Genomic DNA, 24,294 nt, shown 5'->3' with positions numbered 1-24,294 from the left:
ACAAAAGACAAAACCTATGCAAATCATAAACGGGGTGATGAAAAAGCAATATATTTCAATAAGTGTGTGCCTGCATTCGATTAAAAATAAATTAATAAACATCAGATATGAGCATGTAAGATGTATTAGACAGAACAAGCAACAGTCAGCCAATGCAAGTGAATGGGGTACAATTAATGAGAATTAAGTTGGTTTCATTTGATTTGCTTAAAACAATGCCCTTTAGGGTCCAATATTATCTAAATAATTATGAAGGGCATTGTTTTGTAAATCAAAACTTCCTACTCTTTGGTCTTACCATGGTTAGAGTAAAAGACTTGTCCCACTTAGTCTTTTTCAGAGTAGATTGTTTCTTACTATTTTAATAGATCTCTGCAAAATTGCTATATCTGACTTCAGAGAAGTAAAATGTCAATACATTGTTTATACTGAGTTCATAACTGAGGTCTTTAACATGCAAATTTAAAAAAACTTAATATTTTTTGTGTATTTTAGAATTTTTTTTTCAAGATAAGGAAAGAAAATAAAAATTTTAAATTTTGTAATTTTTGTGAAGTTTGTTTGACTCCTTGTAATTTTTGCTAAGCCCCAAAAACAGTAATGTGTCAGAATGGCAGTATGTCTAATGAATAAGATGAGTATGACTTGCTCTTTCTGTCTGCCTTTGCTGAAACCTTCCCACCCCTAATAATAATAATTCATTACATTTATATAGCGCTTTTCTCAGTACTGAAAGCGCTATCCACACAGGGAGGAACCAGGAAGTGAACCCGCAATCTTCCACAGTCTCCTTACTGCAAAGCAGCAGCACTACCACTGCGCCACCTTGCCTCTCCAACAAGCCTAAGATAGAACACTTGGGAGTCAATATCCTTTACATGCCACTAAGCATGTCTGCTTTTGTTTCTATGCATTACATTGTTTCCTTTCTTTATAAACTTTCAGCATAGAACCAGTCACAAATAGTAAATGAGATAACTGCAATATTAAGTTTTTAATATATTAAACCTTTTTTGTTTCTGACATAGATTGGCTTACCAGAGAAATGATGATGATGAGGAAGAAGCCGCTCGCGAAAGACGCCGCAGGGCTCGTCAGGAAAGATTACGCAACAAAGATGATGATGAGCCAACCATCCTGAACACAGACAAGGCTGAGGTCAATAATCAGAACAGGTATTTATTTGCAGTGCCATATATTATCTAGAATAAATTGTTTGGACTTATTCCACAGATAAATCTGACCAAAAAACAATTAACATCACTGACACTGACCATACATAAAGGTAAATAACATCATGGCCTTACCTAAACACCGTCTTTAACTGAAAAAGTAACAAAGTTAAGGTTAATAAAGAGTGGGCCTCCACAGTACACTGCAGAAGGAAGTGTAACAATAAAATATCAGATTTTATGTTAGACGTGAATACCTATTTTCTGTAACAATATAGAAGGTATATACACAGTGTTGTGAAATATTGTTTTATGGTGAAAAGGATTTTGGGGATATCTGTCCTTAAAACATAGCCCCTTTTCTAATGGGAAGATTTTTTTTAATGTGGGCCCACAGAATAATTTTTATTCTCCTTCATTAATTTAGGTTACCTATTGTTATACTAACCAATATTTGGATATATAAATTTCACAGTTACAATGTACTTGCTGCCAGGACTTTGGTCCACCATGTTACTGTCAGTAGTTCCTTCAGACTTCATTCAGGTATGACTGTTACTATAGCCTTCCTATTGGGGAGTTTTCTCTCTCCTCATCACTGATTGACTTAGATAAGAAAGCAAATTAGTTCTCAGTCACTGGCTGTTAAACAGAGAAAACATGACAGCATGAAAGTAGCCTATAATTAATTTAAATCTTTAAACATTATTCAAATGGTGTCATAATCAAAATAAAAAAAAATTGTGATAGTGTACACCATATAACCTGGTACTTATACACTGTAGCTGTTTAGTTCTTCCATGCGGCTCTTCTTGCTTTGCTCGAAATGTTGGCAATAACTCAGAACATTCTTGATTTGACTTCCCTCTCCTCCTCATTTCTGCACTTCAGTAATTTCTTTTACTAATCTTGTAAAGATCTAGGTCCATAAAACTAAAATCATTTTTCCAAAATAACAGCATTCTTGCATAAGTTAGAAACACTTTTTAAACCATTTGTACATTATGGTAGTAGTACTGTATTATATATTTAATTTTAATTTTAAAATAAATACTTATTTTCTATCAACATAAACATGGACAAGCAATACCTTAGACTTGCAAAACTGCAGAGCTTTTTACACTTTCTACTTAAAGTAATTATCACAATATTCAGGTAATTTTAAAGCAAACACAAAATCATTAATAGACAAGGTACAATTTTCAGTGGACAAGTAACATAACAAGTTGTTTTAATATGACCAGTTGTTTCACAGTACATTCTTTAGATATGTAGCAGCAGGAAACTACAAGGTTACATTCTAAAGTCAAAATGGCTATATAGGGCTTAATAAAGTTTTTTTATTGGAAAGTTATAGAAATGGTATTTCTAAGTGATTTTACTTTCACAATTCAAGATCATGTTGTGAGTTTGACAAGCAATAATGAAAAAGCTTAGTATGAATGTGCTTTATGATGAACTGGCGTCACATCTATGACTACAGTATTTTTTGCTTTGCTAGTCTGCTGCTACAGGGTGGAATTATGGCAGGGGATGGGGCCACAGCGTTTCACAGTTGAGATTTGAAGTAGGTGAAATAATTATTTTTTTAATTAGTATATCAGCAATGGTAAAATATTAACTGGACCCCAAGATTTCCTGGGGCTGATTGCAATAGTTTTAGACTCCAACAAAAAAGTTAGAAAGTGTTTCATCAGTCAGGTAATCATAGATATCTGGGATAAGCTACCAAGCATTATTGCAGATAAAAGTTCTCTGTGGACTTTAAAATCCTGATTTTTAAAGTTTAATCAAATTTGGATACATGAGCTAGACAGTTTGACGAAAAGAATCATCAAAGCTTTTCTTATGCTCTTACTCAAAATGTGCAACACAAGATCACCAGTGTGGGGACTGTAAAAACAGTCTGAATACCTGTACACAGTAGCTGTTTTTCTCTCCTTTCTGTTGTGTTTTACTGTTATGTAATATGACTTTCTGTGGTACATGTCTAAGACAGGTTGAAATCCAAGTAATCAACATAGACGTTAGCGTTAACATTTACAGTGCACCACTATGTCTCTATTGTATGCCATTTGGTATGGGATTTGCAAAAGCAACATTAATGTTTGTTATGCACTGTCTATTGGAATGTCAAAAGCAGTGCATTTTATTACTAAAAATGTTTGTGATGTGCCATGTTTTGGAAAGACGGTGACTTAGCAACTGGATGGACACAGTCAGACACACAGACATTTATCCTTTTATTAAAGTAGATATGAGTTTGGTTGGCTGCCTCTTGTACCTTAAATGTGCTGTTTTTAAATATATAAGTAGTTTGCATTTAGTGCAAGAATGAATTGACATCTGCACACTGTAAATACACAAATTATTTTTTATCTATCGACTGTTTTTCTGTAATTCTACTATAGAGCTTTCATCTGTACAGCAAATAATCTGAAACCTTGTTTGCTTATGCCTCAATTATTTATGATAAATATCCTGTAATTATAAAGGCTAAAGAGAATTTAATATTATTTTTGGTTATAGCAAATAAAATGACCACTCTTGCAGTTCAACAGTCAATAAGTAACTAGTCCTAAAATCTTGCAAGATATAAAGAAAATTGATCAGTGAAACCCAAAATAATTTTCAGCCTGAATTTAATTTCCCTAACTATTTTTCTTTCTGTTAGAAGGGTTACAGTATACTACTTGTAAAAATGAAAGAAGAACTAATGGGTTAACCTGTAGTTAAATTCATACTTGCAAACATAATTTTGGTTTTGTTGATATTAAGGTTGCTTTGAGATTGTCTAGTAAGGAAATTGGAGTGAGGTTCAAAATATTTATAGTTTTAAGATTACATAATTGCACATTTGTAGACCTGGAGCACAAATAACTTATCTAAATATTGAATATTAGAAATGAGAACAAATAATGTATTTAACTGACTTTTATGTAAAGGAATGCACAATATCATTATCTGCAGAAAGTTTTATTTTGACATAAGCAAAATATGTATTCTTACATGATTTCTGAATTATTTTAGTCTGACTGAAGATGAACCTAAAAACGCCAAAGAAACAACAGCAACAACAGAGGAAGACTCAGCTCTACTAGAAAAACTGGCCAGACGAGAAGAAAGACGTCAAAAAAGGCTGCAGGAAGCCATGGAGAGACAAAGGGAGTTTGATCCCACCATTAGTGATCATACAGTGACAACTACAGAAGAGATTGTTGAGGTGAGAAGAGGCCGCTATGGAGAGGAAGATGTCGAGGAGAAAACAGAGATAAAGACTTACCAATATAATGACTGGAGAGAGAAGGAAGAAGAGAAAAGGGAAGAGGAGAAAGTTGAAGAACCAGTTCAGGAGGAGGAAGAAGAAGAAGCAGAAGAAGAAGAACAGGTTGAAGAGGAACCCCAGGAAAAAATCATAGAAGAGATGAAGGAAGAAATTGAAGAAAATCAGAAGCTTTTCCGTCTTAGAGAGGAGGTTGGTCATGAGATTTGAAAATATCTTCACATGGGGCTGTTTGTAATGATAATTTATATTGTGGCATGTTACCATTACTGTTGAGTTTTTATGTAGCCAAAATGATAAGGTAAACATAGTTAAGCTCAAATTAAGAATGTAACATTATTACCAAGGGGAGCTGAATGAAGCATTCAATCAGTTTATTAGCAATAAGCTATTTATGTTCCCTTATTAAGCCATTTCTCAGCAAAATGCAGTTGTGCTTTTATTATTAGAGTTGCTTTTATTGTGCTATTTATTATTAGAGTTGCATCTAATATTTAGTTTTTTCTTTGCAATAACATCAAAATGATATGCCCGATTGACCATTGGGTAACATATTGTACTGGGCTTATGTTTTGGAATATAATATTTGACTGTCATATAACTAATCCTAAAAGATCAAATGGGGTTTATTAAGGAGTATCACAGAGAGATTTAGTGAACAGGTAAGATGGGATAGACATTTATTTTTGAGAGGTAGTATAGCCTTAAAATGGCCTGAAGAATACCTTGATGAAGAGTTTAGTTTGAAATAGATTTGAAATTTGGTCTCCCATGTTCAATGTTCTTTTTTTCATAAAATCTTATATGACGTTTTTTCCACTGTCAAAAGCTCCCACCATATTCATGAAGCATGTGAATTACTCCTCATTAAATTTGTTTTGTTTCACACAGATTTCATTACAGCTATCTATTCTCTTGTTATCCAATTTTTCTTAAGTTGAAATTTTATTTTACTAATGAAGTAATTTATCAAACACCTTAAGCATTGTGAAATATAACTGGTATGTTTTTCACATTCTAGAAATAATGATTTGATATTCATCTTTCTTGTATATATCTTTGCTTACTCCTAACCACTTCTTTCTATATTTATTTCAGTGTTTCTTTATTAGTTATGCAAGGCTACCAGGTATTCTGTACCATCCACTGCTTGGAATGTATACTGAATAGCTGAATCACATTATGGTATGGCAACTGCACTATGTTGGACCAAAAGTCCTTATAGCAAGCATATTGTGAAAATGGTTTAGTTAATTACTAGGGCATGTGCAAGTCAAAGTCAAATGGTGCCTGAGGAAAGCAATCGCCATTTCCCAACATACCCAAACAACAGACTGTTTGTCCCCACATTGTCTAGCAAATGATTTCAAAGTTCCAGTGATTTACCAATTTTAGACCCATTCTATTAAAGGATATGTTTATTTTTCAAGTCAAAGTTATTTCTTGACAATCTTAGTTTATATTAATTTGCCACATGAAACTGTGTTCTAAAGTGAAGAAATATTTTATAATTGTATATAATACTAGGGGATTTGCCCCCTGCTTGCTTCGCTCGCCAACGGCGGCCTGCGCTATGCGCCAGCCACTTCGCATCTGTGCTGCTGCAGTGCTGCGTGATCTGCATCTCGCACGGCACTTCAAACATTTAAAATCCTGTACAGCAGCTGTCCTTCGGTCTCACTGCCTTGTCTCTACGACATTCTACTTTGTCATCTCTTTGTCTTTTATTTCCTGCCCCGGGCGTGATTAAATCTCTTGGCACAAAATCTCTTGATATTTTTAAGTTTATAATTTAAAAACCTAATAAGAATCTGAAAATCTAACAACAGCACATTAAATTTCGATAAATTTTGAAAGGAATTATACCATACATATATATGTAGGTTTTAAAGCGTGACAAAAAGTCCAATAAAGTCGTTGTGCAAAATCGTTGCACTTTTAGGCTTAGGATTTTATATACAGTATATATAAATATATATATATAAGAGAGAGAGAGTAGATATGTATAATATAATATTCATACTTTTGAAGCAGCAAAGGTTTCAACTTAGGTAAACATGCCATCCCTATTTCTGTGGCATGACTATATCAACATAAACTCGACGTAACACATTTTATCATAGATTCTTGGTACCATTTTCTTGAGGTAAGGATATGTTTCCTGTTTGCTCATCTGCTTGCAGTGGCAGTCTGGGTAAAGTCTTGACACGTACCCTGGGCATACCCCTAATTCTGGAACACATATTGAATCATTCAAAGCTTATTTATTTAAGCCATTCAGAAAAAAAATTCTTGTATTTCGCATTAAAAATTGTGTTATTTTGCAGATACAGTATATTGCCTGTTGCTGCCAGCATCATCATGTTCACATTTGATTCAGCAGTCTAGTGACAGAGAGGTGGAGTACACATGTAGCATGCAATCGAGTAACAAGATCTGTAGATGTTATAGTCATACATTTAGTTTTAGTCAGGTTAAACCGTAGTAATTTTTAGATGTTTTTACATAGGCAGAGTGGTAGCACATACTGTAGCTGTCATTCCTGCCTCACTGCACTTTGGAGTGCATGGAGTTTGCACATTCTCCATGTGTATTTACCGATTTATTGGTATCAGTCAGTGTATTTTGCTGTGGAAGATTGCCTGTTTTAACTGAAAATGTGTCAGTAATACATGTCAATTTTCCAAAAAAAATTTAATCTTTCATGTGCTGTGAAGTAATTATACCTGTCCCCTTTTACCAGGTATAAAGCCTTGTTATGTATGGAAGCATAAAGGCTGTGAGTGATCACAAAATCACACAGGAAGTGCCGCAATGGGCTTTAACAGGCCCTGCCTTTTGAAAGCCCCCCAGCCTTGACTCTCTAAGAAGACAAGGAAAAATTCCCAAAAAAAAACCTAGTAGGGAAAAAATGGAAGAAACCTTGGGAAAGGTAGTTCAAAGAGAGACCCCTTTCCAGGTAGGTTGGGTGTGCAGTGGGTGTCAAAAGAAGGGGGTCAATACAATACAATACACAGAACAGAACAAATCTTCAATAAAAAATAACATTTTTTTTAGAAGAACGGAGCAGACAGTAGATGATATCACATAATAAAATTTAGATAATTTTAGACTCCTGGAGACCTCATCCATCAAGCTGCCTCCCCCATTTGGCCATTCCACGGCTGAAACAGTGTTGGGCCAGCCAATCCGATGAAAGGACCCCTCTTTCTCACAATTCCTGCGATCCTCCATCAGGGATGACTTTACCTTAGGCAGGCAAAACAACTTGCAGGTGGGCCGTGGCACCAAGTGCCACATTTGAGTACCGAGAAGAGAAACCGAATAGGTGAGGGTTAGTATCCAATTCTAACTATCATATTACTTATGTTTTAGTGCTAATGACTAACAACAGAGATGCAGTATGTACAGTTAATCAGCAGCTCTAGTCAGGATATGCTAAACTGAAGTAATGAGTCTTCAGCCAGGATTTAAAAGCTGAGACCGAAGGGGCATCTCTTATAGTAGCAGGCAGACCATTCCACAGTTTAGGGGCCCTGTAACTAAAAGCTCGACCTCCCATTGTTATTTTATTAATCCTTGGAACCATAAGTATACCAGCATCTTGAGATCTTAATGTACGCTCTGGTTTGTAAGTCATGATAAGTTCAGACAAGTAAGCTGGACCTCAGCCATTTAATGCTTTATATGTTAAAAGAAGGATTTTGAAATCTGCCCTAAACTTAACCGTGAGCCAGTGTAAGGATTTAAGAACTGGAGTTATGTGTTCGTATTTTCTTGTTCTTGTAATAATTCTTGCAGCCGCATTTTGTATTAACTGGAGGCTGTATAAAGAACAGTTTGAACATCCAGTGAACACTGCATTGCAGTAGTCAATCCTACTAGAGATGAATGCATGAGTTAATTTCTCAGAATCCTGTTTATTTAGAAAGCGCCTTAATTTCCTAACATTTTTAAGATGGAAGAAACATGTTTTGGACAACTTTGTAATATGCGCTTTAATTGACATGCTAGAGTCAAAGATAACTCCTAGATTGTGGGCTGATTCAGTAAAATTAATTGGGATTCCAACTGAGTTAAAAGATGACAAAATATTGTTATGATCAGCGTCATTCCCTCCAACAATTAACATCTCTGTTTTATCTGTATTTAAAGACAAGTAGTTCTCATTCATCCACTCCTTTAATTCGCTAACACAACTAATTAAAGACAACATCGGAGAAACTTCATCTGATTTAAATGAAAGGTATAACTGGGTGTCATCTGCATATGAGTGAAAATTAACATTATGTTTCCTAATGATAGATCCCAGTGGAAGCATGTAAAGTGAAAACAGTAGAGGTCCCAGTACAGAGCCCTGCGGGACACCATATTGAACTTCTGTGTATAATGATGGAGTACTGTCAGCACATTTCTGTACATATTGGAATCGTTTTGATAAATAAGAGCTAAACCAAGCGAGCACGGTGCCTGTAAGCCCAACATCATTTCCTAGCCTGTGTAGTAAAATAGAATGGTCGATGGTGTCAAATGCTGCACTTAAGTCCAACAACATAATTACAGTGGAGTTTCCTTCATCGGAGGATATCAGAATGTCGTTTACAACCCGCGTTAGTGCCGTTTCTGTACTATGACCAGTGCGAAAACCAGACTGGAATTTCTCAAATAAATTGTAATGCGTAAGGTGTGACTGAAGCTGATTGGTGACTACTTTTTCTAGTATTTTGGAGAGAAACAGTAGATTTGAAATAGGCCTATAATTATTTAGTATGTGTGGGTCTAGGTCTGACTTTTTAAGTAATGGTTTAATGACTGACACTTTTAGTGTATCAGGTACTGTGCCATGCAATAATGAACTACTGATAATGTTTAGAATAGACGCTGCAAGAACATTCATTGCACTTTTTACTAGTTTTGTTGGCACTGGATCTAGGGAACAAGTAGTGGGCTTCATTTTAGAAATTAAAGTTAAAATTACTAAAGTGCTGAGTGCAATGTGAGACAGGGTCTGCTAAGCCAGTATTTGGTTTGTAGTGTGATGCAGAGATCTGGGATCTTATGTTTTTAATTTTCTCATTGAAGAAGTTCATAAAGTCTGTACTGCTAATATCTGTTGGTATTTTGCACTGTTGATCTGAATTTCCATTTGTTAATTTAGCCACTGTTCTAAACAGTACCCGAGGATTTTTATTATTGTTATCTATTAATGTAGAATAGTATTCTGAGCGAGCTTTAAAGAGGGCTTTTTTATATTTATTAACCCTCTCTGTCCATGCAATTTGAAAGACATGTAGCTTTGTTGTTCTCCATCTGCGCTCCAGTTTTCGACACTGTAATTTAAGAGCTCAAGTGTTTTCATTAAACCAGGGAGAGTTTCTATGTGCTTTGATCACTTTTGTTTTAAGGGGAGTCACTGTGTCCAGAGCATCTCTCAAGGTCACATTATAATGTGATGTTAGCTGATCTAAATTGTTTTCCACATTTACATTTGATGTTAACTGATCTGAATGGTTTTCTGCAGTTACACTCGACTTACTCAAAGTATCTATAAATTTTGAAGCAGAATTACAATCTAGATGTCGCTCTTGTTTTTTTTAATCTGGGAGTGTGTTGACAAGGGCAGGACTAAATCAAATGTAATGAAGTAGTGATCGGAAATAACTTCATTTAATGGAGTGATATTTAAATTTTGAATTTCAACTTTGTAAGTTATAATTAAATCTAATGTGTGGTTATGATTATGAGCTGGACCTTTGACAATCTGACAAAATCCTACTGAATTTAACAAATAAGTAAAACATTTGCTAAAAGTGTCAGTTTCCACATCAATGTGTACATTAAAATCCCCCATCAGTACTACGTGATCATAATTTATAGCCAAATTAGATAGAAGGTTGCTAAATTCAGTCATGAACAATGAATACAGCCCTGGTGGTCTGTAGACTAGCACTATAATTGTGCTGGAATCTGTTTTAATATTTAAAATGAATGCCTCAAAGGATGTAAAGTTGCCTAAATTTTTAGAAGTAACAGCACTTGGAGATGTATTTTTGAGAAGGAAAGTATACACTACAGGGAACCATGCTCCTGGGACTGAAAGCGTGCCATAGTGGAAGACAAGACAAGACAAGCCACACACATTTGATTGCTTTTTGTTTTTTTTTCCTTCCTAAAATGATATAGATGTGCTGTTTTGCAGTATGTGTGAAATCTCAAGAAAGGGATCAATAGTTGATACACTCTTGGCTTGAAAAATGGATCTACTGTATTCAGCAATTTTAAAGTTCTTGGTTTTATGTTTGAACCCTATATCGTTCAATACCATTTTAATTTGCAAAAGCAGACTAGGTATTTTGTAAAATTTGCAAAAGCTTCACTTTAGAGCATACTTTCATGAGGCAAATTAATATATGCCATTACTAAAAAGTTTTGACTTGAAAAATGTCAAAGTTATCTGTTAAGCTCATAAAATAAACATGTCTGCTTAACATGGTCTGTGACCAAAAACATTCATTGTGCTTTACACTGCCAATATATCTGTACTACTTATTCAACCTACAGTACCGACTTGTGCTATGTCACAATAGACTTCATTCTTAGATATTTGCTGCTATAGATCATCCTGTATCTTAGCTACTTGCATTGTTAAATTATTAACTTGTTCTGTCTGGTACATGTATCTGGTACATATTGACTGTTTGGAAATCTGTTTTTGTTGAATATTTATTGTGGCCTCTGTGTACTGTTACTACAATATTTTCTATTGTCACTGTATGGTCAATGATTCCACACCAGTGGGATAAGCAAAACATGCATTTCATTCAGGAATACATTTCATTCAACTCATGTTTAATGACAGTGAATTGATATAAAATTAATTTAATTGAAATGACATTCTATGACCAACTATAATCCAAAAAAGTCAGCAGCCCCAATATGAGATGAAGGTCCTATTTGTTTTACGTTATTTTTTTCTCTGAAGTTCCTGAAATTGTAGAGACACTTTGTGAGATTTAAAATCTGATGGAGTCCTGATGGTTTGTCATATATTAACCAGACCTCTTCAATTAACAAGTTCTCATTGCCCTGTAACATTGCCCTGACAATTCACCGTCAAATGGTTAGACCCTGTAAGATATAAGCATATACCTTCTTTCCTGCATTCTTTTTAGTTGACCCCTGATTTTCCACTTGTATTGACAGTGCCACATCCCTTACACTTCATTAGTGCCTTCAGTGTACTTTGATTTCTTTTTTCTGTTAAGAATTTCATGCCTGACATTTTATTCTTTATTTGCTCAGAATAACTGAAATGAAAGTGTTTTCCTTCCACTCATTCAGGTGATACAATTTTAAAGTGTATAATGTACACTTCATAAAATGGGTACTTGTTTTACAGCAGTGGAAGTTACAGTATGTTCTGTAGGTTTTTCACTGGGATCTTGAGAACCCCAATGATGCTTTAGGTTTTCCACTGGGATCTTGAGAACCCCATTAATGCATTCCACAATGTTTGTCATAATTTAATTTTGTTTAAAATAAAATAGGAATAATTAAAATATTATCAACAGCTATTAAGAGTGTTGTCTTAATGTATGCTATTAATACACAGCTGCCAGTTTTCTCCTGTAGTACTTTAATTCTGATCAGGAAGTTGTACAGTAAATGTCACAATTACATCATTTAACGATCATACTATTCCTAGTTCACATTTAAAACCAAATCATTCGTAGGTTTTCTTTTGATGATACACTGATTTATGTCAAATTCTTCAATTTCCCTGTCCATTTTTTGCTTCCTTGACTACGCAGCCTCCACACCATGAGTAAACAGGTGTGTGTGTGATATGTCAGTTTTGTTGGCCTGGCATATGGTTGCTAAACCTGTATTTGTTCAGGATTTTTTCTTTTCTTTTTTTTATGTTTTTTGATGAGGAACTTGTATTATGGTGCTATATTATTGTCCTCTACTTAAATTGTTTTTTTATATATTTTCAATAATGTGCCAACTGTCAGTTTTAAAGATACAGAATGTAAAACATTAATTATTTTAGCTGTACTGGTACCATTCTGCAGGTGCTACACAATACTGGCCTTGAACTCTTTCAACTATAATCTTGGTCAGATTGGCTGCCAGGACCAATTCTTGACCTTGACCTGCCCCATATTACTAGAGCAGGTTTAGGTCTTGCCACAGAATCTTTCAAGCTGTAGTATGTGATGCTGTGATTCCCATCTTCAAAACCAAACTCACTGAAATCAAATAACTTGAGAAATCAAAAAATAAATGAGGCATAGCAGTGTGAGGAGAAAGCTGCTGTGGCCTCTTTTAATGTCTTGATTAGATAAACTGTGGTAATCCCATGGGGAAATTCAAAAGTATACAGCAACAGAAACATAAAAATACAGACTCAGAGAACCGATCAAACAATCAATAAATAAACTTCATAAGTACATCAGGTGGAAGCATTGAATTGCCTGATAGTAGGTGGCAGAAAACACACCCAGAGGTGGTGCTTAGCAAGCAGTGGTGGAATGAACCTTTTGCTAAAAGTGCCCCAAGAGGAGGAGATGGAGGGGACTTTTTAATGTCTTTCATTTTTATTTAATGTCTAAAAAGTAAGTAAATCACTAGTTCATACACAATTCTGATGATGCTGCAATTGAAATTACAGATAAAGTAAAATTCAAGGTAGATTGAAGTATAGTATTGTAAAAGATAACTGTAAAGTGTAATAATGCAGCAATAAATAAACTTGAGTATGACTTGAGATCAAGAAAGGAAGCGTTTGAAATAAGTCTGTCGTCCTTTCTAATGTTTAAAGTTTACTTAAATAAATTTTCCATTCATAACACATATATTCTGTGCAGTTAATGTTACCAAGTAATAAGGAAGAGTAGTCAGAGAAAAAAATGTAATGGAAAGGTCATCTGCTTAATATTGGCATTTCTAGCATACTGTTATATCATGTTTGAGAATGAAAACTCCAAAGTTGCAAATAGAGTCGAGATTCAACAGAAAATTTGCGTAATTCCTTGCCTGAAAAAAAGATATATTTATATATATTTTTTGCTATTCAAATACCACAGAGACTAACCTCAATAAGTCAAAGTCTCTTGATACCTAATCAAAACGCTAATTAAAGTAAGGATGTGCAAAATTAATAGTGACTTGAAAGAAAGACAATATTGGATATTGTTACTGGCTGAGAATGCCTGACAAGTGTTGAGCATACTAAATGACAAATCCTTGAGGATCCTATTCACAAATGCTGCCGGGCTCAAATTGTCTCATTTTTATCCATGGGTGTTATTAGATTTGGTTATTGTAGTTTAGAGAAACATCTCTCTTTTTGTTGAAGAATTTGAGGAGGACTTCCTGCATTTTAGAACTGCTATATTAGAAAATGTCATGTTTGAAGCTGTTCATCTCCTAAGTCTTTGTGGGTTTTAGTATTTGAAACTGTAAATGTGTTATTTGGCAGTCTTAGTGAGGTGTGATTTTGCCAGACAGCATTTTCTAGATGGCTAGTTTTTGATTAATGCATTTTGGTCAATGTATTCTATTGCATATACTGTATTCTCTTTTGATCAATATATTCTATATTCAGTATTTTCAATTTTCTCTGTTTTTCTTTATGCATTTTCAAATTCAGTTTTTTACTCTTGTAATTTATAACACATTTTTGTTTTTCTGCAGAGATTAGCTGAATTCCTGTTTGTGTTTTTAGACTATCATTTTGTAGATTTTGTTGTGCTACAACACAATTGAATTTCTTTCTTTTCCGTTTTTTACAATTGCATAGTGTGCAAAGTTAAAGATAAAGTCGAGAATGTTAATATTAAGCAGAATAAAAGTGTTTGCTTAGAGTAGAGTTTCTTTAATGATTCCTATTTTTCCTATTTCTTTTTGTTTGCAGAAGATGAATGAAAAGCCAAAAAGATCTTTTATGAGAGAGGAGGTAAGGAACTGTGAAAGGTAAATAATAAAATATTGATATGTTATCAAAGACATACAGTCTGATAAAAAAGATTTATACCACTTTAGTTTTTGTTTTTTACTTAACTAGGTATACGGTATATAATTTTCATCAAATAGTAATAGCGGATAACAGGAAACACATTTTGCAGATAATCTGCAGACATTCTTCTTTTTCATAATTTATTATTGATACAGCTTCAGCCATAAAAAATATAAATATGTAAACAAAGTATATAGATAGACCTTCTAAAGCTGTGTAAAAGAAAAGAAGTCATAATCAAATTTCTGCTTCATTTATACAAACAAACGTTAAAGTGGTATGTAGATAAATTATCAGATAAGATGATAGTTTGAATATTAACTCTGATGGGTATCAAAAGCCAGAGCCTGGATCGTGTACTTGCACATACAAACAGTCTGGGTAAGAAATACTCCAGAGACTGCTATTTTTCCGTACATAATTCGAAGTCATCACAATTATGGATCAAGTTTCTTTACGACTATAAATACACACATATGTCTGTATCCTCTTGTTGACAGCTGTTAATTAGGGCATATGATAAAACAACGGGTAGAGATCCTAGTTGCAGCAATCAGTGTGTCATTGTTTCTTTTAATTTAAGTCACTGTTAGATTATCTGGCCAGAAATATTTCAGCAATATCTATAAATATTAATAATCTTTGCATGTAATTACCCAGTTGTGATTATCTGTTTATTTTATATGTTGTTCCATGTCTCATCTTCCTTCATTTTTGGAACCTGTAATTAAAGCAGTTTGAAATACAGAATTTTCCTAAATTTATGTCATGTAATTTTTCTTTCTTTTTTGGGTAGCTCTTATTATAAAGTTCTACATTTTTCTGTTTCTATTATGATAGTACTTGTTTCCTTTTGGATGATTAAATCAATTTATCATGTTTCCTGAAGATAATAAATAACTGCATCAGTCATGTAAAGTGTCTCCTAGCTGAGTGATTAATTCATGCAGGTACTCTGTGTAGCAGCAGAAATTATTTTTTGAATCAGTACATTTATCTTGAATATGAAGTGTCTCTTAAAAATAGCACTGCTTCAGTGATCTAAACCTTTGGTTTGGTTTAATGCTGTAGAACTTTAGCTGCTATTGCTCATTGTGAAGTGCTTAGGCATCAGAATTCTGAAGTTAGCTATGTTACTTAGACTGCAAACAGCAGTTTAGTATGGATTGATAGTCTACTACAAGGGTTCCTAAAAGTTTTTAAGCCAAAGCCCCCCAAATGTCGTACCTCCTGGTCAGGGTCCCCTTCACTAATATAAACTCAATACTACAAAGCAGAATATGATCTTGGATTGTTGGTTAATAATAGTCACACTGCACGGTTTTGGATAATAATAGACTTGTTAATCAAAGTAAATGCTTAACTACAATAGACTACTGAAACATATGTAATCAAATGTTGTGTGATATTTCTACGCTAGGGTTTTTCAACCTTTTTTCTTGGAATACTCCCTCCAAAAGATAAATGTTTCAAGATACCACTTTTTGTTTTGACTTAAATTGTTCAGTACTGAACATTTAGGCCAAACAACAATGTGATGTTTCTCCTATTCCCGATCCCTAATTCTGTGTTTTGAGATTTTAACAAGTGATTAATGGTAGTTTTTTGTGTGGGTCTTTTAATTTTTCTTATGTAAGAAATATTTTTTTAATATTATTTTATGTAAGAACAATAGTGTGGCTTATTAGGTAAAAAAAATAGAAAGCCAAACCTTTCCATACTTTTAATGTACAAAAATTACTAAGTTACTTATTACTTCAGGAAGATCACTCAAAGTCAATGTGAAGGCTACACAATTCTGCTTCGAGGTTCTCCCTTTTCCTGTATTAAGTTTTTTAGGGAAGTATGATGGTTGCCATGAACATTGGCAACTCTGTCCAAAACAAAAGCTTTAAACTGGTGATTTATATTATTTAGCACTGAAATAAAATGTTAGGTATTAATTATAGTCGATAACATTCATCGTTTCTCATTTTATATTCTGCATTAGTCTGACAGTTTCTACAACTTTTATAAAAATGATGGCAAACTAAAAATGTTTACTGAGCTAAAATATTAGTGGATATTGATGAACAAAATGTTGTTTGATTATACCTGAGAAAGAGAGAAAGATGGAAATACAGTGCAAACTTCTCGTTGGGAAATGGGTGGGGATGAGAAAGACAGCACTAACCTTTTATGATGCTCTTTTTTCACAAAAAATCCCTTGGTATTGGTGCGAGGTGAGCTTACCATATTTTGGAAGTGTGAAACTGTACTGGAAAGCCATCACAGAGTCATCTAATTTGTCATCCACAGTTGCCACATGTAATCACAGTTACTAGTCATGTAATCTGACATCCTCAGGCAGCGAAATCAGCAACTGCAGTCATCAAATTTGACATCCACTCCAAATAGAAGTTGTCTATGCAAAGAGCTGACAGAACTGGAAGAGTCACACAGTGAACCCATAGGAGAGAAGTAGAAAAAAAAACATTGGCACCAATGTGTAGCTATTATTTTTTTAATGTTATTACACTGTATCATCAATTATACAGTAATTATGAAAGTGACCTTTGCATTAGTATTTTTTAAATGAATACATACATATTTTTGGTTAATCTTTTTTATTCTTTATAATTTTAATAGGAAGCAATTGAAGAAAAACCAAAGAAGCCTCTTCTGCAAGAAGAGGTAAGAACATTTCTTTAAAAATAATTTAGATAAAAATAATAAAATAGGGTTGGCAGTATAAACAGAGTACAGTGGATGTTTTATTTTAACTTCACCAAACTTAGCTTATTTCAGCTATGCATTATTTTTAATAGAGAGTATCACAGTGGGCTTACAAGTGGATGTGTGCTTCTTGAGAATAAACCAAATTATTTTGTGATATGCTGTGGAAGGCACTATAAGAGTATCAGATTCTGTGGCTGCTGTTCATTTTCAAATTTACTGTATTTTCATGTGTAAAGAATTAATTGAAATTCTTTTGTCTTAGTACTTCTAGAGTGATATGTATGATTCCATTTATTGCATGTTTGATACACCACCAAGTGTGTGTCTCATCTTTTTTTTCTATTAAGGCTTGGAGAGTATCCAGTTTGGTAACCCAAGGTTTTCATCTCTGCTCTGTCCAGATGATGTGATCCTCTTGGTATTTTCAGACTAGGAACTCTGATACTCTGATGGACAGTTTGCAACTGAGTGAATTATACTTCATTTGAGAATTAGCATTGGATGTTATGTTCTATTCCCTGAAATTAGTAAATCGCTCTCTGTAAATATAGTGTGAACAGTAGCCCCAAGCAAAGTAATTCACGTACCTCATGGTCTTGTTCACTTTTGAGGTGATTGTGAAATTGAGTAAATGAATAAATGATGCAGCAGCATCAGTTTTGTAGATAATATACTGGCCTATGGTGGTGAAGCAAGAGTGTAGTCCTCAGATGAAGCTTTTTATTAATTGCTTGGTGTCTACACCTAGTCTCACCATTTTTGTTGTGAGCCCTGGATAATGACATAAATGAGATTATGAGCACATTTAGCTCAGGGTTCCTAATTAGGGTTGCTGGGCTCACAGTCCATTGTACGTGTTTCTGCGGCAAACTCATCAGAAAAAATAGAAAATTAACTGAAGTTCATCACTTCTTCCCTGACCCTGTCTTACTCTGTCCACATCAGTTTTCGCAAGGTACTGTGGTTGGTTCCACATATTTAGTGATATATATGTTAGGTCAGTTGGCATCTTAAAACTGACCTGGTGTTCCTGAATTCAGGGTGTGCTTCAGGTTGTCTGCAATGTCGTGGCTTCCTATTTAAGGATGTTTACAGTCTTGCAACAGTTGTTAAATCATTTGGCAACAGGTCCCTTTGGCTTTATAATGGAAATTTGAATGCTCATAAAATGAATAAATAGATAAAATAAATGTCTTTTCCAAAAGGTAATTGAAGAAAAACCAAAGAGGTCTTACTTGAGGGATGAGGTAAGGAAAAAATATTTTTTTAACACTAGAATTTCTGTAGCCTACGAAAAAATTTGTAATCCCGGCCCACCTTAAATCCCTTTGTTCCTCTCCATTTAACATATTTTGTTTTGTAAATGTGTCGATTACCACAAGCAGCATCCCGCCCAACAACACCCCAAACTGGCCACAGAAAGGGCAAAAGTCTCCCCCAGCTCAAGCCTTGTTTATCGGGCAGAGAGGTACCCGGAGCTGTATTGGGTAAATAATATATCGTTATTTGGAACACATGCATTTCATGTGTGTTCCGTGTCTACAAAGATCTGTGTAAGTGTAGGATGACAGGAAATGCCAGAAATATTGAACACATACCTAAAAGACAAACATTTTTCATGTTTTAGTACTAAGACAAAATTTTGACATGAAGTGTAGAATGTGTAAGACTGAAGTCCAAATATTAAATAAGCACTTTCACAAAAGGTACAAGTATAACAAAACAAGTGTACTTTTACTCAAGAATATAACCGAAGAAAAAGAAATTGGGTGAGTGTACTTCTTTGACACAACTGCTTTGTTAGTACAGCGGTAAGAACTGCTGACTTATAACCAACAGGTCACAGGTCGATCCCAGCTGCTTCCCAAAATAAACGTTTTGAGTAGTGAGCTGCTCGTATTGTTACTATTATACAATAAAAACATTCATTTGATTTGAGTCTGTAACAGCAGGTGTATATGTATGGTACTTGTAAAGGTTAGCTTTTTTTTTTTTTTTTTTTATAATTCTGTTTCGTTCTCTCAGTTGCCTTCATGCTCCCCCCGATCTGACATTGCTGTTTTCAAATAAAGATGTGCTATAGCAGAGGTGAACTCAGATGAGGGTTAGTGTTCTACGTCAGAGAAAGAGAAAAGAATCCCTGCCCGCAAGAAACGTCTATTCACATATAAGAACAACACATCTGCACCAGACGTAAAGGATAAAGATGGCACCGTTTGGATGCAGCAACAGGTCAGGCGTTATCCTGCAAGTCAGTCTGCCCCATACCTGTCTCGCAAAGAAAAACCAGGGCTTACAGAGCTTGCCATGGTATCGGGCAATGTTCTATTTGTGATTATGTTTTGTGATGGGCTTTATATGAAAACCATATATATATTACTTATATAAAAGCCAGATCGAATGTTATTTTCCTTGATTTATTTACTTATCTTTCTACAGCATAAAGTCACACGTAAACTGCAGAGCTTCCTCTGTTTGATTGACATGGGCATGCTGACAAAGTACATGTGTACTGAAGTGACTTTAGCTGCAGGTGGATGCTCCTGTCACACCCAACACAACTGTATTTGATCTTATTTAGGAAAAGATCCCAGTTGCCCCATGGAAGAAAGACTTTCCGAGATTAAGGTCATAAAGCTTATGAAACTGTTTCTGGACAGAGGCAAAACCATAACAGTTGCGTGGAGCTGTTTCTGTTTTGAATTATAATAGCTGTTTTTAGGTTTAAGCCCCAGGTACTCTCTTTGTGGAGTTTGCAGTGATCCCTTGCTATATCACACTTCGCCTTTCGCGGCTTCACTCCATTGCGGATTTTATATGTAAGCATATTTAACTATATATCGCAGATTTTTTGCTGGTTTGCGGATTTCTGCGGACAATGGGTCTTTTAATTTCTGGTACATGCTTCCTCAGTTGGTTTGCCCAGTTGATTTCATACAAGGGACGCTATTGGCAGATGGGCTGAGAAGCTACCCAACTTACTTTTCTCTGTCTCTCTTGCGTTGACTTTCTCTGATCCTGACGTAGGGGGATTGAGCAGGGGGGCTGTTCGCACACCTAGACGATACGGACGCTCGTCTAAAAATGCTGAAAGATTATCTTCACGTTGCTATTTTTTGTGTAGCTGCTTCCTGAAACGACATGCTGCACGGTGCTTCGCATACTTAAAAGCTCGAAGGGCACATATTGATTTTTGACTGAAAAACAAACTCTGTCTCTCTCTATCTCTCCTCTCTCTCTCTCTTTCTCCCTGCTCCTGACGGAGGGGGTGTGAGCTGCCGCCTTCAACAGCTTTGTGCCGCGGTGCTTCGCATACTTAAAAGCCAAACAGCCCTATTGATTTGTTTGCTAGAGATTGTTTTCTCTATCTATGTGACATTCTGTGCTCCTGACACGCACTCCTTTGAAGAGGAAGATATGTTTGCATTCTTTTAATTGTGAGATGGAACTGTCATCTCTGTCTTGTCATGGAGCACAGTTTAAACTTTTGAAAAAGAGACAAATGTTTGTTTGCAGTGTTTGAATAATGTTCCTGTCTTTCTACAACCTCCTGTGTTTCTGCGCAAATCTGTGACCCAAGCATGACAATTTAAAAATAACCATATAAACATATGGTTTGTACTTCGCGGATTTTCTTATTTCGCGGGTGGCTCTGGAGCGCAACCCCCGCGATGGAAGAGGGATTACTGTACTTCCATTGTGCATGTGGATGTTCTCCTGGTGCTCCAGTTTCCTTCTACCATCCAAAGACATGGAGGTTAGATGGATTGCTGGTGCTAAATTTGGCCCTAGTGTGTGTGAACACACACTTTCACCTTATGATGTGATGCCTGGTGGAATAGGCTCCAGCTGCCCCCAGGACCCTGCTCTGAATAAACATATTTGCACTATGGATACACAAATATCCATTTGTTTTTTAACAATGCATTAGTTTCTCACTTTTCTCTTTTCATAATATTCATATGAGAAAATATACTTGAAAGGAAACAAAAACATTTATTTTTTTTATTATATGGCCATTGGTATTTGTGTGTTTATGACTCTGTTGTCACTATAATAATACTCTCCTTGGGTTCCAGTACAGTATGGATTTTTTAATTTGGGTCCTCATATTAGTTTAAGAACCTCTGCTTTAGTGGTTTAAAGTGCAAGTGTGATGCTGTCAGCCTGGTTTAAATGCTCAAAACTCAAGTTAAAGTAGAACCCATCTGATATATGATTTGTTTTATTTAGAGCTAAGTCATCATAATGCAATACAGTAAAAACACATTTGTATTATTTTTTTTTTTGTTTTTTTACAGTTCGATATTGAAATTGTTTTAAACAAAATATATAAACTAATATATAAACTAATAATACTAAACTAATATGTTTATCATCATAATCTGCATCATTCTTAGTTAAAATAGCACAACCTGCACTATTTTTATATTTAATACAATACACATTCAGCAGGCACACCTAATGCCATATTATGAATTAGGGAATGAATTCAAACAAATACTTTTACTTGAACAATCTTCTTCTTCTTCTTCTTCTTCTTCTTCTTTCAGTTGCTCCCGTTAGGGGTTGCCACAGCAGATCATCATCTTCCATATCTTTCTGTTACACCCATCACCTGCATGACCTCTCTCACCATATCCATAAACCTTCGCTTAGGCCTTCCTCTTTTCCTCTTCCCTGGCAGCTCTATCCTTAGCATCCTTCTCCCAATATACTCAGCATCTCTTCTCTGCACATGTCCAAACCAACTCAATCTCGCCTCTCTGACTTTGTCTCCCAACCGGCCAACTTGAGCTGACCCTCTAATGTACTCATTTCTAATCCTATCCATCCTCGTCACACCCAGTGCAAATCTTAGCATCTTTAACTCTGCTACCTCCAGCTCTGTCTCCTGCTTTCTGGTCAGTGCCACCGTCCCCAACCCATATAACATAGCTGGTCTCACTACCGTCCTGTAGACCTTCCTTTTCACTCTTGCTGATACCTGTCTGTCACATATTACTCCTGACACTCTTCTCCACCCATTCCACCCTGCATGCACTCTTTTTCACCTCTCTTCCACAATCCCCATTACTCTGTACTGTTGATCCCAAGTATTTAAACTCATCCACCTTCGCCGACTCTACTCCCTGCATCCTCACCGTTCCACTGACCTTCCTCTCATTTACACACATGTATTCTGACTTGTTCCTACTGACCTTCATTCCTCTCCTCTCTAGAGCATATCTCCACCTCTCTAGGGTCTCCTCAACCTGCTCCCTACTATTGCTACAGATCACAATGTCATCAGCAAACATCGCAGTCCACGGGGACTCCTGTCTAATCTCATCTGTCAACCTGTTCATCACCATTGCAAATAAGAAAGGACTCAGAGCTGATCCCTGATGTAATCCCACCTCCACGCTGAATGCATCCGTCCTATGCTGCTTAACTACGCTTTCCCCTGCCATCACTTTGCAGTCCTCAATCTCCTTCAGATCAACTCTTCTGCATAGGATGTAATCTACCTGTGTGCATCTTCCTCCACTCTTGTACGTAACTAGGGAATCCCGGGCTCCCGGGGATGACACAGTGCACGGGCATCTCACATGTGAACGGTTTTAGAACGAATGACACTTATTTTTAATAAAACTACTGCGATATGTTGACACAAATAAAAGACTTAACCTTATCTACAAGCAGTTCATGCTGTCAAATAAGTACATGTATCTTTAGTTGCGGTAATAAGAGCATAGAAAACACAATGTGTCCAGCGTGCGGTCGTCCATGCAAGAGCGCACCTTCGTGCAGAGTACATCAGCTGCTGAGAAAGCACGCTCTGCCTCCACTGAAGTAGGCGGCACAGTCATCAGATACTGATAGACTTGTTCTAAACAACGCCCACGCTTGCCGTTGCTCTGAAACACTGCCATTTCAACTTTTACTGATGCATCCAGTTTCTTGTCATCATTCTGTGATGGCAAGTTTCTTGGCACAGACAATGCGGATGCAACAGACTGACGCATTGCTGTTTCAAGTTGCTGTTCAAAGCTGTTGCCTGACGAAGTGCAAGCTGCAGCAATGGCGCCACCTTAATTATTTTCAACTATAACTGTTATTTCTTGATCGATTTTTACACTTTTACACGCTATATATGCAAGCTTGGCCGTTCCCATTTTCCCGGGAATTACAGCAGTTTCCCTATACGTAACCCTGCATTCCTCCCTCTTCTTAAAATATGTATTCACCACAGCCATATCCATCCTTTTGGCAAAATCCACTATTCTCTGACCTTCTTCATTCCTCTCCTTGACACCATACCTACCCATCACCTCCTCGTCTCCACTTTTCCCTTCACCAACATGCCCATTGAAATCTGCTCCAATCACCACTTTCTGTCCCTTGGGTACACTGTTCATCATTTCATCCAACTCACTCCAAAAATCTTCTTTCTCACCCATTGCACACCCAATTTGTGGTGCATATGCACTAACAACATTCATCATCACACCTTCAATTTCCAGCTTCATAATCATTACTCTGCCTGACACTCTTTTCACCTCCAAAACACTCTTGATATACTGTTCCTTCAGAATAACTCCTACCCCATTTCTCCTCCCATCCACACCATGATAAAACAATTTGAATCCACCTCCAATCCACCTGGCCTTACTTCCCTTCCATTTTGTCTCTTGCACGCAAAATATATTAACCTTCCTTCTCTCCGTCATATTTGCTAACTCTCTCCCCTTACCAGTCATACTGCCAACATTCAAAGGTCCTACCCTCAGTTCCACTCTCTTTACTTTCCTCCTCTCCTTCTGCCTCTGGACACATCTCCCCCCTCTTCTTCGGCCAACAGTAGCCCAATTTCCATCAGCACCCTGTTGGCTAACTGTACTGGTGGCAGTCGTCGTTAACCCGGGGCTCAACCGATCCAGTATGGAAATCTGTATTGTTGTCCGCATATTGATTTGGCAAAATTTTACACCGGATGCCCTTCCTGACATAACCCTCCCCATTTATCTGGGCTTGGGACCGGCATGAAGAAACACACTGGTTTGTGCATCCCCTGTTTCAAGCAAGTACTGTCTTACTTTTGCTTAAGTAGAAATGTC

At 36.0% G+C, this 24,294-nt stretch overlaps 1 protein-coding gene across 7 annotated transcripts in view; it reads left to right on the top strand.

Annotated features, from left to right (window-relative positions):
* cald1a (caldesmon 1a) overlaps window positions 1-24,294 on the top strand; it is a 333,467-nt gene that overhangs the window by 245,537 nt on the left and 63,636 nt on the right. For 6 of the 7 annotated variants that reach the window (XR_003716695.2, XR_003716693.2, XM_028804774.2 and 3 more), the window contains 5 exons: window positions 1,029-1,175; window positions 4,203-4,647; window positions 14,375-14,416; window positions 17,105-17,149; window positions 18,400-18,441. Coding sequence is in view for 5 of the 7 variants with exons in the window: in XM_028804774.2 (XP_028660607.1) it covers window positions 1,029-1,175; window positions 4,203-4,647; window positions 14,375-14,416; window positions 17,105-17,149; window positions 18,400-18,441 (721 nt within the window). In the remaining 2 variants the exon portion in view is untranslated. The remainder of the gene's footprint in view (window positions 1-1,028; window positions 1,176-4,202; window positions 4,648-14,374; window positions 14,417-17,104; window positions 17,150-18,399; window positions 18,442-24,294) is intronic. The other variant, XM_028804805.2, reaches the window with a different exon arrangement.

The sequence above is a fragment of the Erpetoichthys calabaricus genome, chromosome 1, assembly GCF_900747795.2.
Source record: "Erpetoichthys calabaricus chromosome 1, fErpCal1.3, whole genome shotgun sequence".
Lineage (NCBI taxonomy): Eukaryota > Metazoa > Chordata > Cladistia > Polypteriformes > Polypteridae > Erpetoichthys > Erpetoichthys calabaricus.
This window is presented reverse-complemented; position numbering and strand designations above follow the sequence as displayed.